The 20,573-nt window shown below is 58.0% G+C and overlaps 1 protein-coding gene across 1 annotated transcript in view; it reads left to right on the top strand.

Moving 5' to 3' along the window:
* The first annotated feature begins 3,078 nt into the window (after window positions 1–3,078).
* LOC111145493 (serine/arginine repetitive matrix 3) overlaps window positions 3,079–20,573 on the top strand; it is a 32,239-nt gene continuing 14,744 nt past the window's right edge. Inside the window, exons 1-8 of the mRNA XM_022500386.1 lie at window positions 3,079–3,311; window positions 9,625–9,726; window positions 17,162–17,290; window positions 17,377–17,457; window positions 17,923–17,952; window positions 18,386–18,448; window positions 18,568–18,603; window positions 20,469–20,519. Of these exons, the coding sequence (XP_022356094.1) occupies window positions 3,079–3,311; window positions 9,625–9,726; window positions 17,162–17,290; window positions 17,377–17,457; window positions 17,923–17,952; window positions 18,386–18,448; window positions 18,568–18,603; window positions 20,469–20,519 (725 nt within the window). The remainder of the gene's footprint in view (window positions 3,312–9,624; window positions 9,727–17,161; window positions 17,291–17,376; window positions 17,458–17,922; window positions 17,953–18,385; window positions 18,449–18,567; window positions 18,604–20,468; window positions 20,520–20,573) is intronic.

Below are 20,573 nucleotides of genomic sequence, written 5' to 3' on the forward strand. Positions count from 1 at the left end.
CCTTGGAGCACAGGTCAGTCTATCCACCAATTACAACAGTGCAGAATATTCGTTCCAATAACCGCGATCGGTCTCTCTCCTTATGCAATTTCACAGGGATTCCATAAAAGATAAGGTCAGATGCCTCTCAGAGAGACCTTGTGCCCGCAGTAACTACCTGGTCTGCTGCCCCAGCACCTACAGCTTGGAAGGAAGTGGGCTGCATATGCAGGGACTGTTCTGAGGGGCCCGGCCCCTCCTCTTGGTGTTCAGGGGTCATCCCTCAATGACCTATCTCTGATTCCTGCCTGGTGGCCATCTGCAACACACCCAGTGAAGTTGGCAGAATCCGCCATCTGTCCCAGTGCAAATCCAGATTACCCCTGCCCCCGCACCCATGTACCCTCTCTTTTCCTTCTTAGAGCCATTCCTGAAGGATAGCCCTCAGCCGTCTAGCAATCTTAGCCAGGTGTTCCGCTAGAGCTGGGAACAGAACTGCTGGGGGCAGGGGCGGGGGCGGTCTGGAGATCTGAGTGTGCTCAGAACTGCCGCCACCATCTTCCCCTCTCCCCTGCCCTCAAGGAGCTCGGGCCAACTTCTAGGCTGGGGAGCCTCGCCCATGTCAGAGGGGAAGCATGCCCAGCAGCATGGCTCAGAGCCTGGCTCTTTGGGCTCCCCTATACCCTCCAGAGGCCTCTACCATTGCCAGGGGCTGGGTAGGCTCTGGGGAGCCAGAATGAAGGGATCCCCTCCTCAAAGGGCTCATGGTTCAGGAGGCGAGGTCAGATGCAAACAAGTTGAACTTCAGGATCTAAAGAGGTGAGGACAAAAGCTGGAGCCCAAATAGCAGGAATAGATAATGGCTCATTCTTCCTGAGAAGCCTGGTCAGCTTCCCAGAGGAGGTGACAGTTGGGCTGGACCCTGAAGGATGAGCAGAAGCTCCCCAGTCGAAAAGAGAGGAAATGGAATTCCAGCACAGGGGAACTCTATGGGCAAGGGCCCAAAGGAGTGAGAGTGCATGTCTGGGGACAGATGACCAAGGCTGAGGGGCTGGATGTTGGTTGCACCATGAAGCGTAGCAAGAGAGGAAGTTGCCAGATAGCATAAGGCAAAATGCGAAGAGGTCTCGGACCCTGTTGAGGACTCTGCCCAGTATTCCTCAATCCCGCCTCCCACTGTAACTGTCTTCTATTGGTTCCACGCAAGTGAATCGAGCTCCCCCTGCTCACTCAGGCACGTCACTGGCACTAGGAGTTAAAGCTAGGCAGCCCTCTGTGCTGGAGGGAGTGGAGGGGGCAGACCTGTGAGCCCTTGGGGCCAACAGTGAGTGGCAGGAGCTCTGGCTGGGTAGCACCAGCTAGAGGGGTAAGGGAAGCCTTCGAGAAGGTAGTGATCCTATGAGCAGTGACTCTGAGGACACAAAGGAGTCAAAAAGGTGTCCCAGGGGAAGGGAGCACCAAGTGGAGAAGCCTGGACACCAGAGAGAGGGAGAATCTGTGGCAGTGGGAGTGTGGTTACAGCAAGACCAGAAGGCAGGCTGTGTCTGACTTTAAGCGACGGGAAGCCACTAGAGGCTATTAGGGCATGACACAGTCTGGTGTGCTCCTGGGCTGACTCTCAGGTTACTGATGGTGAAGGTGGACGCAGGGTGGAGGGCCGGGGTGGGGGGCGGGGGTCGGGGGGGGAGAGCCAGGATATGAGAGGCAGAGGAGCAGAGTGAGGGGCTTGGATTTTGCTGGTGACAGGCATGGAAGCAATGTCGAGAAGAGGGGCTAGGGAACCAAACTTGGTGACAGGTGGTGGGCCAGGGCAAGAGGGGTCTCCAAGCTCCCTGGTGCAGGAGACCAACAGCCAGAAGGTCACCCAAGGCCAAGCACCATGGTCAAGGCAGGTGGAGAACAGGGCTCCCAGAGCTCTGTGTGGGGCTTGGTGAGCATGTGTTGCAGGAAAGGCCCCATCCGGGATGTCCAGACATGCCCAATCCCTTCTTCCCACCTCCCTCCACTCTTGCCTCTCTCCCATCCCACTCCCTGGGAAGGAGGCCTCCCTGTTGCTTAGCAACTAGCTGGAGCCTAGGAGAAAGGAAGTGGAAATAGCTGGAGGTGCCCCCCTCTGTCCAGATAGGTCCTGTCAGTGCACATGAGTGTGCTTGCACGGGTGCGTGTGCATACGCTACTCTGAGCCCTAGTGTGAAGCCAGGGCCGCCTACCTTCCGGGCTGGGCTGACTCCCACATCAGTCTGAGCCTGCAGGAGGATGCGGCAGTCATAGAAGCTCATGTCAGTGCCATTTTGCTCACATCTGCAGGAGCAGTGTTTCCAGAACAAAGGAGGGGACAGACCTGTGGGCTTCCCTCTGGATCTGGCCCACACCTGGAAAGTTGGGGAGAAGTTGGCCAGATCGACTGAAAACGGCATAGGTGGTGGGACTGCAGTTGACTGAGTCTCCCCCGTCTCCTGCAGGGCTGCCCTGGGAGCCCTGCAGCCTGTGACCCCAGGGTGTGAGGAGGTTTAACTGAGACTGAAGGAAAAGCAAAACTAACAGATTTCACCTGGGGCACCCCGCTGGCTCAGCTGGAAGAGGACGAAACTCTTAATCTCAGGGTTGTGAGTTGGAGCCCCACCTTGGGTGTAGATTACTTAAATAAATAAACTGGGAAAAAAAAAAAGACAACTAATAAATTTTCCCAGAGACGGATGTGGTTGCCTGGGGCAAGTTACAAGCAGGTGTGTAAGCAGGGACCCAGGAACTGGTACGAGGAAGAATGCTTTGCCTGGGTGGTTACTAGGTCCCTGGAGAGGACTATCCCAAGCTCGAGGCCCTTGGAGGCCTTCAGGTCCAGCATCCACCCACTTTGCAGATGGGAAAGCCTGATGTCCAATCCCCACCTCCCCTCCGCCAATGCCCTGAGGTGTGACCCAAAGGTGCTAACCTGATGTCCACCCCGGCCTTCTGCAGCATGAGGGGAAGCGGATTAGAGCCATGAGTGGGCCTTTAAATCTCCAGGATTAACCCGCGCGCACAGGAGCTTAGCAGGTGGCCGAGAAGTGACCACCGCCTGGTGTCTGTGTCTGTCTCGCAGGGCCGAGGCCAGCTGCCATGTCCTCCACGGTCAACAACGGGGCGGCCAGCATGCCCTCCCCACCGGACGCGGCGAACGGCTTCCCGCAGCCCGGCGCCTCCTCGGGGGCCTGGCCGCGGACGGAGGAGGAGTTGCGCGCCGCCGAGCCGGGCCTGGTGAAGCGCGCGCACCGCGAGATCCTGGACCACGAGCGCAAGCGGCGCGTGGAGCTCAAGTGCATGGAGCTGCAGGAGATGATGGAGGAGCAAGGGTGAGCGGGCTGGGGGCGGGGGTGGGGGCAGGGGGGGAGGCGGGGTGGGCGGGGGCGGCGGGGGCGGGGCGGGGCCGGGCGGGGCGGGGCGGGGCGGGGCCGGCCGGGGCGGGGCGGGGCGGGGCGGGGCGGGGCGGGGCGGGAGGGGCTCGAAACCCGGCAGTCAGGCCGGGTCGGGGTGGGGCCCTTGCCAGGCCAGAGGAACTGCATTAGTTTATTAGTTCATTCAACCAATAAGCTGTCTTGAACGCCTGCTCTAGGGCGAGCTCTGAACTAGGCTCAGATTTACTGTCGCCAGGGAGACCCAGTCCATGTCTTCCCGAAACATCCAGTCCCAGGGAGGAATGGGGAGGGGGGAGCGGAGAGAAGTAATGAAACATCCATGACAAGTCAAGGTCTCAGTTTGCGCCTCTCTAAAACGGCTCTATCAGAGAGATCATATATTAATAAAAATAATTTTTTAAAAAATTTATACTTAAAATGGCTCTATCGAGCTTCCCGGTGCGGCAGCCAGGCGCGAGAGCACAGTGGGCCCTGACTGGGGGTGGGGGTAGGGGTCCCGCGGAGGCTGTCTGTGGTTTCCGCAGAGGAGTCCCGGCCAGCAGCCACATCTGGAAGCTTCCGTTTTATCTGTGCAGTTCAGAACCAGTCACAGAGACACGCAAGGGTGCCAGTCACTGCGCTGGGTAATGTTGGGCCCCTAGAGCCAGACTGGAGTCACTTCCTCAAAGACCATCCCTCACCCCCCCACTCCCTCCCCATTTCAGAAGAGAAACAAGCATGTTTACAACCAGCTCCACCATAAAACAGATTAGAATCATGGTTCTGGGACGGGACAGGAGAGGGCCAAGTGCTTCAGGATCTCAGAGGAGAGACTCTGAGAAAAGATGTTTGAATGGGCCTTGAAGGATGAGTAGGAGTTCGTCAGAGCTTGTGCATTGATCAGTCAGTAAGGATCTTTTTAGGGACTTGCCTCGAAAGTCCAGTGGAGACAGGACGGGCCTAGCACGTAGAGCTGGAGGCAAAGAAGAAGAACAAAGCTGTTCCCTTTAGTGCAGCTCCAAGAAAGCCGGTGGCCCCAACGTTCCATTTTGCATCCGCCCTGAGTATTTTGAAACAAGTGAACTGGCTGCGAAGGGAGTCAAAGCGCGGAGCAGGGCTCACCCATCAGACTTGCACTGTCCGTGAGCTGAGAAATCAGAAATGCCCAGTGCATTGGGGCCCCAAAGCCACATGGGGGCAGACGCCTGTGTCCCCAAAGTGCTTCCAAACCACTTCTTTGTCCATTCCAGGCCTCCTGCTCCCCAAGAGGCAGCCAAGACATGGCTCGCCATCACCAGAGAGCCCAGCAAGACACTGAGGCTCAGAGACACTCATTGGCTGCAGGCAGAGCCAAGGCTGGGCCTGGATCCAGGGTCCTCAGGGGGTAGCGGCCAAGCAGGGCCCCTGGGGCACGTAGACTTGGTTTTCATCTCCAGCTGGGGACCAGGTGGGGATGGGGAGGGTCCCTGCAGAGAGCGATAAAAGGATGGAAGGCAGCTGAAGGTGGAAGGTAAGGAGGCTTCCAGCTGGCAATGAAACCAGGTTTGATGAGCTGTGGATATGGACAGAAGAAATGAGATCCGTTAGGGACAGGGTCAAGTAGGGGGTGGGAAGAGGAGAAGCTGAGGACCTTAATTCAACCTACAAATCCTGCTAAGTTGGGAGACTCAGGCCTTGAAGGGATTGTGAACAGGTGGGCACGGTCAAGGAACAGGAGGACTGCCTGGGCCAGAAGAGGGCCAGCCTTCTATACTATATTCTTGGAAACTGCCCCCCCCGTCTCCTCCTGGAGCCCCACCACCTTCCTGAGCCCCCTCCCTCCCGCTTGCAAAGCCCCATCCTCTCAGGGAACTCCGAAGGCCTCCTCTCATGGCACCCGTCCCCTCCTCAAACCTCCTCCCCCTGGCTGAATCTCCTTCTCCTCCAGGAGCCCCCAGCCCCTCACTGCACACAAAAGGGTCATTCTCAGATTCGGACAGCCTCAGGCAGAAGGGGACGGCATTGGCCATGTCTTTGACGCCGGTCCCCTGGCATCGAGGACCCATGCCTCTCTGGGAGGCACCCACTAGGTCTCCAGTCAGGCCCTTTCCCCCACCCAAGCCCTCACTCCAGGTGGTCCTTAGACAGGAGTCCCCCGGAAAGCTAGCTCTCAAGTCACCAGCCCCGCCACTCCCAACCCTTAGCAGCACAACCACTCTGGAACTCCACAATCCAGGCGTGAGCAAGCCACAGCTCCTGGCCTGGGAAATAGGGAGTCGTTCAGAAAGTCCCGTGAGTTAAAGATGTTTAGGGCTCCCCCACCTCCGGCCAGTCCCCGGAAGGTGCTCCACCAGCACTGGGCACCCTCGCTCTGTCATGACATCCGGTTATTAATATCCATTTCCACAAACACTGGTTCATTCGAGCTTATTTACCTGGTTCTCAGGCATTTGACAAATATTCCCACTAGTCACAGGAACACACATTCTTTGGCCCCATTAAAAAGCAATCCCTTCCCTAATACTGATGGATGGCCGGCTAATTCACTGGTGATTGATGCTGTCTGGGAGTCGCCTTCCCGGCAGCCTCGGAGGGTGGCCTGTAGTCACCGGAAGTCTAGAGCCGGAGCCCCAGGCCTGTGTGATGTGCTGCTCCCACCTCAGCCCCAACTGCCCGCCACACACACACCTACCTATGCCCCTTCCTTTGAGGACTCCCGAGGTGCACAGAGCATGGCTCTGCCCCTGGGGCTTGGAGCCTGGAAGCCTCCCTTTTCCCTATTCTGTTTCCTCATCCGTCAAATGGGAAGAGGAAGGCCATCCTCCGCCTCAGAGCTGCAGGGAAGAACAGAGTAGTGGCCGAGAAAGCGACACTGTAGGAACGTCCAGGTCTGGGCAGAGACAGGCAGAATGACACATTTTGTACTCTGGGGACCTCCTTGAAAATGCAGTGTCTCCTTACCACACTCCAACCTCAGAGGGCGGTCCAGGGAGCAACAACGAATTTGGCCTGTCCCTCCCTTGTGGTCCCTAGAGTGGAGGGGTGACAAGAGAGCCTGAGGGCTAGAGCGAGGGGGTGGGGACACTGAGACAGGTGTTGCCGTCCTCCCTGTCCCCAGTTCCCTGGCCAAGCCTTTGACTTTTAGTCTGAGACTTTGGCATGGCAGCTGGACCCCCTGCATGGCCTTAAGTTGGCAGATGCCGCTGCCTCCACAAGGAGCGGACAGTTTGGGCACCAGCTTCCTATCTCGGCCCTTGCCTCGAGGAGAACACAGAGAAGAGGCCCAGGTGATTCCCAACCTGGGATGATGCTGACCTGGCAGGGGGTGTGGTATGGAAAAAGGCAGGGGGCCTAGGACCATGAGACCCTCTGTCCCTCCTGCTCTGAGACAAATAGTCCTTGGTCATTACTATTTATTGAGCAGCTACTATGTGCCACCCACTGCACAAAGTGCTTTGTAAACATCATTTCCTGCAGTCCTTGCGACAGCCATGAAAGACAAGTTACTATCCCATTTTACAGATGTAGAGGCTGAGGCTAAGAGAGGTGTATGGACTCGTCCAGGGTCACAGAGCTAGGAAGTGGGGGTTGCCAGGACTCAAAAATAGGACGGCCTGGCTCTCGGCCTCTTCCCTTAATCACTGTCCAACGTGGCCCCAGCTGAGGGTTGACCTCACGAGGCTTGAAGGAGCAGGAGACATGGAGGCAGTGGTTGTACCTGAGACCTTCTTGCCCAGCCCCGGGTCCCCAGCTTCTCCCAGCAAGATGTCCCGAGATGTAGAGGGGTCCTCCCCATGCCTCCACGTCGATTCAGCCCAGCCCTCCCGGCCTCCCAATGACACGTGCTGGAGTCTGTCAGCTTGCCTTGGACCTACCAGCTGTGAGCTCAGCCCTCAGTCCCTGCATGTGTCCTGCTCCATGTATCAATGAAACCCTGACTTCTACTCCTACCACCCAGCCTCCACAGATCCCAGGAGTCTGGGGAACTTGACCCTGGCCTGAAGCTCATCCCATTCAACTGAGGATCTGGCCCAGCCTCGTTCTTGGACCATCTTCTCCCCAACCCCTCCGGGCCCAGGGCCCCGTGCCTAACGGCCCAGCCAGCCTGTCTCTCCCTCCCAGAGCCCTGTGAGTCAGGGGCTGGGAAGTGCCGAAGGGCCACTACTATTTGTCTCTATGCCGATGCCAACGACAAGCTGGTTTCCCGAGGAGGAGGTGGGGTGGGAGGAGCTCCTCCGTGCCTCCACTGCTCAGAACGCGCCACCGCCCCTTCTTCCTGGGCACCAGGACAGCCCAGGTGAGCACTGCCCAATGAGCAAGGCCAAGGCACCTCCAGCCAAACGCAGGTCTGAGGCTAACAGGGACTGGGGGGGACAGGGATGAGCTAAGACCCAGGCTTGGAAGAGAGGGGCCCCTGCCGCGGGGAGGCAGGACTTAATCCTCCCGATGGTGGGCCACATCACAGGTGCTTGAACCTGCGGAGGGACAGACCTCAGCTGGGGTCAGGGGATATGTGGCTAAGAAGCAACTTGTGCTTCTCATGCAGCCCCTGACATCCCCAGTCGGTCCCCAGACCCCAGTCATCCTGCGTCCTTGATGGATAGTTGTCCGCTTCTCCCCTGCGTCCTCATGGCCACTCTCTCACTCCAACTGCACAGACCCCTGCAGTAGCCCAGGGCCAGCCTCCCGGCCTCCAGATCCCTCCCCTCCAGCCACGCAGCCACCGGAGGTGGATGTCCAAAAGGAACATCCAACCTGCAAACAGTTCGATGCCTCTCCATCACCAGCCACTCGTTTGTCTAAAAAAAAAAATGTGGACCCCACGTTTGGCAGACAAGGTGTCTGATGCTGGGGACATGATGGCAATCCATACAGACAAGGCCCCTGCCCTCAGGGATCTCCCAGGCCTGCGCAGGATATAGAGGAGTCAGTCACAGGTAGATCAGCTTGTGAGCCACCTGCCGGCCCCTGGAGGTACAGGTTGCTATGGAAATGCAAACGTGGGCACCTAACCTGGTGGTGGGGGTGTCCGTCCTGCTGTAAACATCCCATGAGTCACGCCTTTGTGCTTAGCCATGACTATTTCCACTGGGTAAACCTGCAAGTTAATTTTGAGTCAAAAGATGTGCTCATTTTTTAAGGCTTTTGCAAGGACTTGCCAAACTGCTCTCCAAAAAGGGCTGGGCCAATCCCAAATGCCTGTCGGAGAAGGGGAGGGAAGGTGGGAGGAGATGAGGAGGGAGGACAGCCGTGGGGTCCCTGAAGGACAACAACCTGCCATTTTCATGGAGAAGCTCCATGCGGAGGCCTGGGTCTGCTGTGTGGACAGAGAGGATGGTGAACAGAGGAGACCCCGTGTATATTTTGCCACCGTATTTTCCATCTGGGATAATGACCTGCAGCCCAGGAAGTGGGGGTGAGGGGTTTAAGACCCTGAGATTCATTCAGCTACAGACGCCTGCTATGTGCCAGGCACAGGGCAAGGGGCTGGGTGAGCTAAGATCCTCCCCCCCACAGCCCTGCCCCGGGGCAGTGTGGACACAGGCTGGAAGGGGACTTTCCAGAGGAGCTGAAAAGCCCTCCAGAGGCTGTCACAGGGGTGCAGAGAGAGAGGGTCATGATGGACCCCGGGGCATGGAAGCAAGGATGGTCCTTCTGGACTTTGGACCCTAGCCTGAGCCCGGGCTTAGGTGGGTAGGGGGAAGGGAACAGAGAAGTCAGGGCATTCATTCAAGACCAGACTTCCCCCACCTCCCGCGCCAGACGAGGAAGCCATGGGTCTAGCACTGGGATCTGGGACAAGCCACTAGGCAGCCTTGCTCATGCAGAGGTCGGGATGATCTTGAGGCCTTCCCAAGACCATTGTGAGGATCAGATGTCCTTGAGGCCAGAAAAGCAGACAAGGCCTGGATCTTCATTTCTCCCTTAATATGTCTCCAGAGAGCGCCTGTAGTCTGGCTGTGGGAGTGCGGTCTGCCGTGGGAGTGGAGGAGGACAGGGAGGAAGGGCATGGCCTCCGCTGAACCGTCTCCCCACCTCTAGGAACAACGGCTCCTTTAGTTCCTTTGGTTGTTCGGCTGGTCGTTGCCTGTTTGTTTGGCTGGTGGGTTGTCTGGTGTGGTGCCAGATGGGTAGGGCTTGAGCGTCCCCAGCACCGAAACCCTTGCTTGGTGGTGGGACCTCGGACAGGTCCTTGCAAGCTGGAAGGTACACCGGTGATGGGGGGGGGGGGGCAGGCAGGTAGGGAAGGAAAGCCAAGAAAGCAGCCCTCACTGTCCCTGTGCCCCTACAGGTACTCAGAGGAGGAGACCCGGCAGAAGGTCAGGACTTTCCGGCAGATGCTGATGGAGAAGGAGGGAATGCTCACCAGGGAGGACCGACCTGGGGGCCACATGTGAGTGCTCCCCTGCCTAGGAGCAGGGCAAGGGAGGATGTGAGTTCAGGCAGCAGTGGCGTGCCAGAAGGGCCTTTCCAAGCTCCCTCTGGGGGCTGGGACGGGAGTGCAAGGTGGAGGAGAGGGCGTGCAACCCATCTACTGGAAGCTCCCGTCTGGCCCGGGCACAAATCAGGGGCCACTGGGACCCTGGCATCCCCCAGAGCTCCCCTGATGCTCTGGGTTCTATCTATGGCTCAGCAGTGAGAGAAGCAGCCCAGAGCCCAACTTGGGGATCCTGGGCTATAAATCAGGGAAACCTAGAAATTTTCTGACCCCAGGGGTGGCCGCTGGTTGACAGTGTGGCCCCAGGCCAGTCCGTCTTCCCCAACTATTACCACCTGTAAAATGGGCCCCAGAGTAAACATGGCTTCTGGAAAGTAGGAACCAACCCACCAAATGCCATTGCTCGTGTGGCCAAAGTCTCGTGGGTAACGAGAGCAAGGTCTCTGCTGGGGTCCCCTCTGGCACCTGTCAAGGGCCAGGAGGAGTATACGGTGCGCCCCTGGGCATCAGACAGGGAAGTGATGGGGAAGCAGGTTTGTCTCATGTCAGAGAACTGGGAACCACTTGAAGCCAGACGAGAATACCGCAAGCCGCTGGAGGAGGATGGGGGCGGCCTGTCCCTGTGTCCAGGCCGGGGGGCGGGGGTCAGGGAATGGCTGCCCGAGCCCCATGTCCGGCAGGCAGTGGGCACAGAGGGAGCATGATGGAATCCACCCAGCGGACCTTCCCCTTGCTAAGCCTGGGAGCCCCCACCCAGACTCAGGCGAGGTAAATGCTCCTGGCATTTCCTCTGCGGTGGGACTAACTTGGGGAGCAGGCAACTTGCTGAGGCCCTAAACCCCTGTCACCTTATGTCACACCAATGAAAAGGACAGCAGCACCTTCTGAGAGATTTTCCTGTTGCTGCTGTCGTAAGGACGGACGGCATTGCGGGTGTAGACGGACCTGGGTGGGCAGCGGGGAAGCCCTTTCTTCTTCCTTCTGGCAGCTGAGGGCTCCAGGGGTGTGGGGGGGGGTAGTGTCACCTTACCTCACCTAAACCTCACCTCTCCAGCTCGGGGATGGGTAGGAGGAAACATGGCCAGAGCAGCCGCAGGCTCGTGAAGGGCTCGTGAGGGGTTCGTGAGGGGCTCGTGGGGGGCTCGTGGGTGATCTGGGGGAGCCAGGCTCAGAGGCAATGAGGTCCCTCTCCAGCCACCCTGAACTCACAGCACCCTCGGCCACTCCTGTGCCCTCCCTTCGGTAATGCTCCCCCAGGGAGGACTCCTGTTCTGGAGGCAGAGGAGAATGTAGCCTTGGCTGGGTCCTGGGACCCACTCCTGGGTTCGAAGATATTGAAGATGAGATCTTTATAGGTTTGTTTACTGCTATCTCCTTGGGGCCTAGAACAGTGCAGCCTGCCTGATTCCCCCCCGAAGTCTGTTTCCTCCTCCACATGGGAAAAGAGTCGGGGCCAGAGGCCTCTCCTAGCTCAGGCAGCCCCAACAGTGTGAAAATAGCATTCTGGTGACTACAGCAAGCCAAGGAGTCTGATGGCTGACTGGAATCCTTGCAGCCTGGATTGGGGGTGGGGGTTGGCTAGCTGTTTGCCGTGCTGAACCCAAGGCCCAAGGCAGAGAGGTGACGGGGCGCTGGTGACAGATTGGTCCTGTGGCTTCCTGCGGAGCTGGCCTCTGAGCAGGCCTCACTTCCTACCTCAGAGTCTGGGGTAGTGGAGGGAGAGTGTGGGCTCTGGCACCAGACACCTCACCTGTGTAACCTCTAAGCTCAGTGTGAACCCCCTGGGCCCTGGATCCCAGCTCCGCCACACCCCAGCTGTGTGACATGGGCAGGTCTTAACTTCTCTGGGCCTTCACTTCTTTATTTTTTTTTAAAGATTTTATTTATTTATTTGACAGAGATCACAAGTAGGCAGAGAGGCAGGCAGAGAGAGAGGAAGGGAAGGAGGCTCCCTGCTCAGCTCAGAGCCCAACACGAGGCTCGATACCAGGACCCTGGGATCATGATCTGAGCCAAAGGCAGAGGCCTTAACCCACTGAGCCACCCAGGCGCCCCAACTTCTTTATTTACACAGTGGACCACCCAGCTGTCCCTGTGCTCATGCCTCTGGCTTCCTGCCCCTGGGACCCCAGCCCCTCATACACCAGCCTTTTGAGACCTGGAGAAATCACATGGCCTCTTAGAGTGAGGTGACAAAGCCGGGCCAGCAGAAGGGTCACCACACTGGGAGGAAGTGGGGAAGGACATCTGATTTTCACCCATTATGGCACCTCCAACTCAATAAAAGAGTCTCAAAGGGGCCGAGTCACTCCTAAAGCTTTCTGTCCCCAGGGATCTTTTTTCCTTAAGTTAATGGGCTGGTCTGAGTGACAGTCTCTTGAGACAGGCCCCCTTGGGTCTAGTCTCCACACTGGATACGGCACATCCATTCCATAGATGATGGGAGCCAGTGGAAGGTTTCTGGGAGGTGTGATGTGGTCAGACTGGTATCTGGGGGCTTTCTTCTTGGGAAGAGGAATCAGAAGGGGGACACGGCAGGGAGATCACGGGGCAGCTGGCACGCTAATCGGGAAGCGAGTGAGAGAGAGGAAGTCCCAGAGACATTGAGAGAGGACACGCCATTGTCCTTGGAAACTGGTCTACATAGGGAGCCTGTTTTGCTGCAGAAACCCTCTGTGGCTCCCCCTTCCCCATCCACACAGCCAAGGCTGGACTCGGGAGGCTCAGCACTAGAGGCTGTCCACACTCTCAGCCCAGCCTGGTGCCCCACTCCCAGCCTCACACAGCAGCAGCCCGACCTGCTGACAGATCACAGGTCCCTCTTGCACGCCCTCCCGTCCAAGCCTTTGCTCATACTGGCCCCTTCTGCCCTTGGTTCACATTCACCCCATCGTCCAGGCCTGCATCTAACGACCACTTTCCTAATATTCTCAGGATAAAAGTAAAACCTTCTCCTCCTTGGAATCCACACAATGCTTTCCTACTTCTAGTGCTATCAGTTCTTCTAGTGGCTATCAGTCCGTTTTTATTTTTCTCTCCCTTGCTCTGATAGACAGCCTTTAAGAATAATTGCTTTCATAGTTATGTAACAGGACAAAATGGTTGGGAGAGAGAGGGTTTATGGAAAACAATATTCATAAGCTACTCCCTCACACAGTGAGCAAATTCCAATGTTTTGGGCTTGGTTTTTTTTTTTTTTTGTATTTTTTGTTTTTTCCTGTGCATCTAATTTTCTGCATCCAGCCACATCTCTGGGCCTCATTGTTTTATCCATAAAATGAGAATATTAAGGACTTGTTCTGTGCATTAAATGACTAAAGGAGATAAACACACGTCAGGAGCTTGGACTAGTCCCTAACATCTGCATTAGTATTATAACCTGTTAGTGACAGGTTAGTTAGTAGTTTTGGTATTAGCCATACGCCCCGGGGTGCTGTGAGGAGCCAGAGGAGAGGCCCCAGGCCTAACTCATCCCTGTTCCTGCCACTGCTCCCTCCCTGCCCACCCGCCTCCCCCCTGCCCAGGCCCCAGGCAGGTCAGGCTTGCTGGCTGCTTCCAGAATGAGCAGAGAGGGCAGACCCTTTGCTTGAAGTCCTCCCCTCCTCTGTCTGGACTCATTCATCTGTCAGCTGGCCACTCTGCTCCTGGCTAATGGCAAACGGAACCAGTCCATCAGAGAAATGGCTAGCATGAGAAGGACATGTGATGGGCAGTCTTTACCCAGGCAAGGCCTTGCCCAGGGCGGCCAGTCCAACAGGTGTCCTATGCAATGCGGAACCCCCATCCATGCTTGGTCCCTCTGCAGGAGACCCCTGACCGTGTGGCTGGCTCTGGCCTGCTCTGTGGGGCTTGGTCTCTTCCGTCAAGAGGGAGGAAGGCCTCCCCTGCCTAGTCCACAGATGTGGTGAGGCTTTGGCTAGCTAACAAACACGAGGTTAAGAGCAGGAAGTGTTGAACCAGTCTGGAATTTGGTGCATACGCCTATAACCGTGTCTCTAAAGCAGAGAGGCGGTGGCTGAGCTAACTTCTGCAGCAGAGGTCAGCCAGGAAAGTCAAGGTCTGTCTGTCTGCACGTGAATTCTCAGAGCCGACTGCCTAAGTGGACTTATGTTCTTTACTTAAAGGTTCCCAAACTGTAGGGGATGTTCCTTTCCTTCTCTGGGCCTCAGTTGATTCATCTGTAAAGCGGGAGGGGAGTGCGATTTCTCTCAACCAGGTAGTGGCTCGGATTGGGATTTGTGGACTGTGGGGAGTCAAGGAAACGTTAGAGAACATCATTGTTAGTGACATTATCATCCAGGAGAGGCAGGCTAGGAGAATCCAGGGTCCTAGCCTTGGGAGAGCCTACAAAACAAATGTCCTGATACCAGCTGCACAAAGTCAGCAAGAGAGGCCATGGCCTAGGCCCATTTATTTATACCCCTGGAATATGCAGGGCAAGTCTTACCAGAAGGTTCTGAGACCTTGTGCCTCTCTCCCTGAGCCCGCTACACATGCTCTACGCTTGTCTTTCAAGGCTCCCAGCAGACAAGACCCCAAGTAAACCTCTCAGAAAGGACCAGAGAGTGAGAAAGGCCTCATGAGAGGACCCCAGGGAGGGAGGAGGCAGAAGCTCTATCCCTAGGCCAGAGGAAGAAAGTTGTCTGTAGGGATGCAGGCAGCAGAGCAGGATGGCACAGCTCGGGGAAGGAGGAGTTTGGAAGTTACAGGCAGCAAAGGATCCCTGCAGAAGGCAGTACCCAAACAGAGCTATTCTATTTTGTAAATAACCTTCATCACTTTTGTGTCGAGATAAACGGAGGCTCCCTCCAGCCATCAGCTCACCCACACGATGTTTGGGGTGCCCTTAAGTTTTGCTAAAGACTGTGTTTTATGTGTCAGGCAACTGTGTGGCTGAGGGCTGTGTGGGGGTGACAGGGCTGGGGATGGCGGGGGGCTGGACAGGCCGAGGAGCTGGAGATTTTAGGAACAGAAAGGAGGAGGCCGCTGGCTTCAGGGTGAGCAATGTGGGGAGAAGCAGAGAGATTTGAATGGAGGGATGTGGGGACATATGGCTCTGTGGGGATAGGGAGAGTGACATGAATCCCTCCTCCACCACCCCAGAAAAATCTCCCATCCTACCCGTGCCCTCAGGTTGCCCAGACCAGGTTTGTATTTACGAATCAAATGGCATTCTTGGGCGCCTGGGTGGCTCAGTAGGTTAAAGCCTCTGCCTTCAGCTCAGGTCATGGTCCCAGGGTCCTGGAATCGAGTCCCGCATCGGGCTCTCTGCTCTGCGGGGAGCCTGCTTCCTCCTCTCTCTCTGCCTGCTTCTCTGCCTACTTGTGATCTCTCTCTCTCTCAAATAAATAAAGAAAATCTTTTTAAAAAGAAATCAAATGGCATTCTTGATATTGGCCCCAAGGCTAGCTACCTCTGTCGGATTTGGGTTACCTTCTTTTGGGGGGGAGGTGTTTGTTTGTTTGTTGTTTGTTTTTAAAGAGAGAGAGCGGGAGAAAGGACAGATGGAGAGGGAGAGAGAGAAAATCTCAAGCAGGCTCCATGCCCAGCACAGAGCCTGACTCGGGGCTCGATCTCACCACCCCAAGGTCATGACCTGAGCCGAAATCAAGAGTCAGACGCTTAACCAACTGAGCCACCCAGCCCCCACCCCACCCCACACCCCGCCCAATTCTTCTTTTTTTTTTTTTTAATACAAAATCAGTTCTTTAAAGAGCAGATTCATGGATGCTCTCCTGGACGTGTGTCCCTGGAAATTCTTCCACCTCAACGCTGTGGTCTGCCTCCCTTGCTCTGTCTTCCTTTCTTGTGTCACGACCCTGGAAGAGGAGGTGCCTTAGTGTCTAACAGAGGTCCCTCCGTCTATCAGTGGCGACCATGCATGGGACAACTGTTGTGGGCCGGGCCTTTTGCTCGTGTCAGGACCTTCCAGACAGAATCTCACTTAATCCTCTCTCCTTAGCGGGGAATATTCTTTTCCTGCTTGTGGAGCTACAAGGAAGTAGAGACTCGGTGAGCATGGCCATGCCTGGTTGGAGAGCTGTCTGTGAATTCGAAAGCTCATGTCATATCCCTAAAGCTCTGCCCCCGTGGGCTTGCCCTCCTCTGGCCAGGGAAAGTGTGAGCCTGGTAAAGGGCACACAGGAGTGAGGGTAGGGGATGAGATGAACCAGGGATGAGCCTCCATCCGGGAAGGTCACTGTCTGAACCACCCTGGAAGGAAGGATGGCAGGTGGGGAGGCCCCCCACCCTTGGAGCCCTTGCCCCGGAGGTGGGCCTTTAGAGGGCCCCTTCTGGGCCTGTTCAATAAAAAAATGAGCTTGTACAGTACTGGTTAGCACAGCGAATTCTCCCAGCAGCCCCGCAACAGAGTCATCACAGTCATCCTGAAGAAGAGGCTCCGAGAGGGGGCAGGACAGGTACCAAGTCACACAGGGACTCAGGGCCCCCCCCCACGGGCAAGGAGGGCTCGTGTGCACCTCCCAAGCTCATGCTCTCGCTGGGAGCCCCCCTGCCTTTAGGAAGCAAGTATCCCCGAGCCAGGTGCCCCCAGCGAGCAAACATTTGTGGCAGAGGGGGCTGGGGGCCCTGGAGCCGGCAGCAGGGACAGGCCGCGGCGGTCCCTGGGAGGGCTCCGCAAGATGGATGGGAAGCCTCGGAGGCGGCGAAGGCCTGGGGCCCGCGCTGCCGCCGCCGGACAGTGATGGATGACAGCCGGGCTGCGGGAGAAGAGCAGCCTGGCCTCGAGAGGCCGCGGAGACGAGGGCGAGGTCAGGCCGTGAATATTTCAGAGCGGCAGCCGGGGCTGGGGACAGGGTGTTGGGGGTGGGTGGAGGGAGAGGCGGGGCGGGGCGGGGGTGGGGGGGAGGGGGGGGGGGAGAGGGAAGGGGCTTGGCCAGGGAGCCCGGATTAGGGAAAGGCTGACGCCAGAGAGGGGGAGTTAGAAGATGGGAAGGGGCTCTGTGGGCGCTCACGAGGGAAAGGGGGGCTGCGGAGGGGGGAGGGGGCAGAGCTAGGGGCAGGGGGCCAAGGGTAGGACAGTGGGGCTCAGGGACAGGGGTCGGTGAAAGGGGCTCGGTGTGTGAAAGGTGGGCGGGGGAGAGGAGAACCGGGGATGGGACTGAGGGGCTGGGTAAGGGGAGGGCCTCGCTGAGACGTGAGAGCCAGAAGGGGTGAGGACGACGTGAGGCGGGAGGGCACCGCTGAGGCGGGGGGCTGCCCTGGAGGCAGCCCTTTGGGTCACCCAGATCCCCGCCTGACCCTCTAGGGGTTGGGGCCGCACCCGGTGACCTGGCGGGGGACCGGGTCCCGGGGCGCTGCGTGGGGGAAAAGAGGCAGGCGGAAGGCCCGGCCCCCAAACGCGGGTGGTGAGCGTCCCTGTCGCCGGCAGCGTGGCGGAGACCCCGCGGCTGCTCGAGGGCGCGGAGCCGGGCCTGGAGTACGCGCCCTTGGACGAGGACGACGGCCCGGTGGACTGCGACTGCCCGGCCGCCTGCTACCGCGGGCACCGGGGGTACAGGTCAGCGCCCCCCGCGGGAGGGGGCGGCGGGGGGTGGGGCCTGGGGCCGCCTCTCCTCCCTCACCCCTCCTCCCCCTCTTCCCCAGAACCAAGCACTGGTCCAGCAGCTCCGCGTCGCCCCCTCCCAAGAAGAAGAAGAAAAAGAAAGGCGGCCACCGGCGAAGCCGGTGAGAGCGCCGCGGGGCGGGGGCGGGAGGGGCGGTGGTTCCCGGGGCGCCCACCCCTCTGTGGGCAGGAGACCTGACGCTGCATTTGGGAGCCCCGACCCTTGCGGAGCCCCTCTGTCTTTGCTGAATCCCGCCCCCTTACGAGCCCCTCACTGGTGGGGCCCCACCCCTGCACCTAGCCCCCTCCCCTCACCGAGTCCCCTCATTGGCACTCACCAACCCCCCCCAACTGGACACAGTGACCCCTGGGTGACAGTCCATCTGCTCGTGCTTTCCCTTCCTCCCTCCACCAGCCTTCCTGCACTCCCTTCCCCCACCAAGTGTGAGTGGCCTGGGGAGGAAGGGTCAGCTGGGTCACATCTGTGGTTCCCCCTCTGTATGTCCTCCTCACCTGCCCCTAATGAGACCCTGGCAAACGTCTGGAGCCCCAACTGTCTGTCTGTCCTTTTCTCTCCTGACCCTCAGCAAAAAGAGGAGACTGGACTCTGAGTGCAGGTCAGTGATAAAGGCCTGCAGGGGCTGGGGGCAGGGGTGGGGATGTCTGGGTGGGCAAGACTCCAAGGCCATCCCCCAGAGACAGGAGGCCTGCCAGAGCAGGGCTTGGGCCCTGGAAACTGCCCATGTGCCAGCTTTCCCCCCCGGAGGCCAGAAATCCCACCACTGGAGCCTCTGACACTTGGGTGTGAAACAGCCCTCGCTTACGATGCCAAGGAGGCTGAAGGGTGGCTAGGGGACAACACAGACAGTTCTGTCACCCACCCTTAGGGACCCTGATGACCCTCGGGGCCCCAGTTCATTTTGTACAACAGGCAGCTGGCTTCAGCTAGATGCCCCAGGCGCCCTGACTTCCCAGCCAGGCCCAGCCACCCCCGCCCCTCCCCTCCCACGCAGCATTTCACTAGAGCAGCCCCCCTCCTTGTGTTCGCAGCTGTGGCAGCTCCTCACCCCTGCGCAAGAAAAAGAAAAGCGTGAAGAAGCACCGCAGAGACAGGTACCTTCCCTCCCCCAGGGCCTCCTCTCCCCTCTGCCAGCCCAGGGCTGTAGCTGTGCAGATTTGTGTCCCCGGGTCACCCCAGACAAGCTCAAGAGAACTCTTCTGTGGCCCTCCAGGTCTGATTCCGGGTCCCGGAGGAAGAGACGACACAGGTGAGCGATGCCCAGCTGAGGATGTGGACAGAGGCTAGTGCCACCCTGCAGGGACCGAAGCCCAGGGGATGCAATGATGGGAGGAGGGTGGGGAGGGTCTTCCCCTGCTCTGTCCTCCCCCCTCCTGGGACTGCTTCCCAGAGCCAAGCAGGGGAAGGGGAGGGGGAGGAGGGTGGAGGCCAACTGTTTGCAACACTTGCTGGTCCCAGGCAGTCAGCCTTGACTCGGGGGCCCTAAGAATTTCCAGACAACACAGCAGGTCCGTTATCCAAGGGGTGTGTCCATAGAGGTGTCAGGAAGGGAGAAGCATCAGGATCCCAAATTTGCAGGGAAAGGGCACCCGTACAGAAGGAAAGCTCAGTGGGTAAGAGATCGGTAGGCAGGCTGTGGCTAGCCGGTGTCTGGGAGACAGGTGCCAGCCCCCAAAGGGCCTGACTGCCAAGCCAAGGAGGTGGCCTCCTAACAGACAGGGCTGGGAGCCAGCATGGGGCTCTAAGCAGGATGGTGACTCCTTCAGGATGGACTGGGGGAGGGGATGAAAGTCAAGAGCCCTTTGGTGGGGGGGGGAGTAGAACACTCAGCATGGAAGAAAGGAAGATGTAGGGCCATCACATCCCCAGGGCCGACATGGGAGACAGAGCCCCTCCCAGTGGCCCTGGAGAGGGTCAGAGACCCCAGTCTCAGTCCTGCAGTGGGACTTTGCCCATGGCCACTTGCCAGGTTGGGGAGCAGCCTAAATAAATGTCTAATCCTGACCCTCCGGTTTCCTGTTTCCCATTCCCCCCTTCCTTCCCTTCCTCTCCTCCCCTCTTCTTGGGAGCCACTGTCGACTCCCCCTACTGCCCCCTAGTGGTCACCATCAGCCTGCACAGATCCTCGGGCCAGCTCCCATGGGTCCTGGGAAGGACCTAGAGGTTCCTAGGGCTAGACCAGCTCCAGATGGGGAGAATGAGGCCCAAAGCGGGCAACATGAGTTCTGGAACTGACATCCTTGGCCTCCTGGGCCTGCCCCCGCCCGCTCAGCTCCTGTGAAAAACATATCCTGTTGTTTCTTAGCATCCCCTGGATATTCGGTCAGAAGAAGGCATCTGTTCAGGGCTAGAAGGACCCAGCTGGAATCTGGTGGCATCAAGGAGGGTGGGGCTGAGGGCCCACAGGGACCGGGGTGGAGTGAGACCTCAGACACCTACTAGGAAGCTTTTCAGTCCTTTTGTCAAAGATAGAAGGAGAAGGACTGTGGGGCCTCCCCCCCAGAGAGCTGGATGGGATGGGACAGTATGCAGGATTGAGTGGGATGGGAAGCTTTGGGGACAACCCTTGATGAGAATCCAGAGGACCCAAATGTCAGGGAGTTCATGCCCAAGGGAGATTACTTCTTTCCTAAACCCCTGGAGAGCTGGCCCAGAGCTGAGCCAGTCTGAGGGGCCAGAGAGGCAAGAAAGTCTGGGCTCTGCCCTAGGGAGCCCTGTCTGAAGGGACCTGGGGCCCAGGAGACACAAACGAGGTGTGGATGACTTATAGAGGGGCCTGTCGTGAGACAGATTCCAGAAGGAAAGGACGAGTCAGCCTTCTTGCTGGGGTGGTGGACCTATCACTCGTGGCACCCCCAGGAGGAGCCCCAGCTGGGGTTCAGACAGGCAGTGATTGTAGGCCAGGGCCTACAGGAGAAGGAAGGAAGGAGGCCTGGCTGAGTGAAAGGAACCAAAGCAGTGGGGTGGGATAAGAAAGTCCAGGCCATCAGGGCTGGGGGCGGGGGCTCAGGTCCTGGACAGGAACAAATCTCAGATCCACACCAAGGCACAGTCCTCCTCCTGCCCCCCTGCTAGGCTTAGGCTGAGCAGTCACCTTGCCTCTGCTTCCTGCAGATCTCAAAGCCCCAAGAGCAAAAGAAAAGAGAAGAACAAAGAGAGGAAGAGGTGAGAACCGTTCCCTGTTCTCTAGCTCCTCCCCCTTCCCCCTTCTAGAATCAC

This window comes from Enhydra lutris, unplaced genomic scaffold, assembly GCF_002288905.1.
Source record: "Enhydra lutris kenyoni isolate GAN:26980312 unplaced genomic scaffold, ASM228890v2 scaffoldscaffold13, whole genome shotgun sequence".
In the NCBI taxonomy this organism is placed as follows: Eukaryota; Metazoa; Chordata; class Mammalia; order Carnivora; family Mustelidae; genus Enhydra; species Enhydra lutris.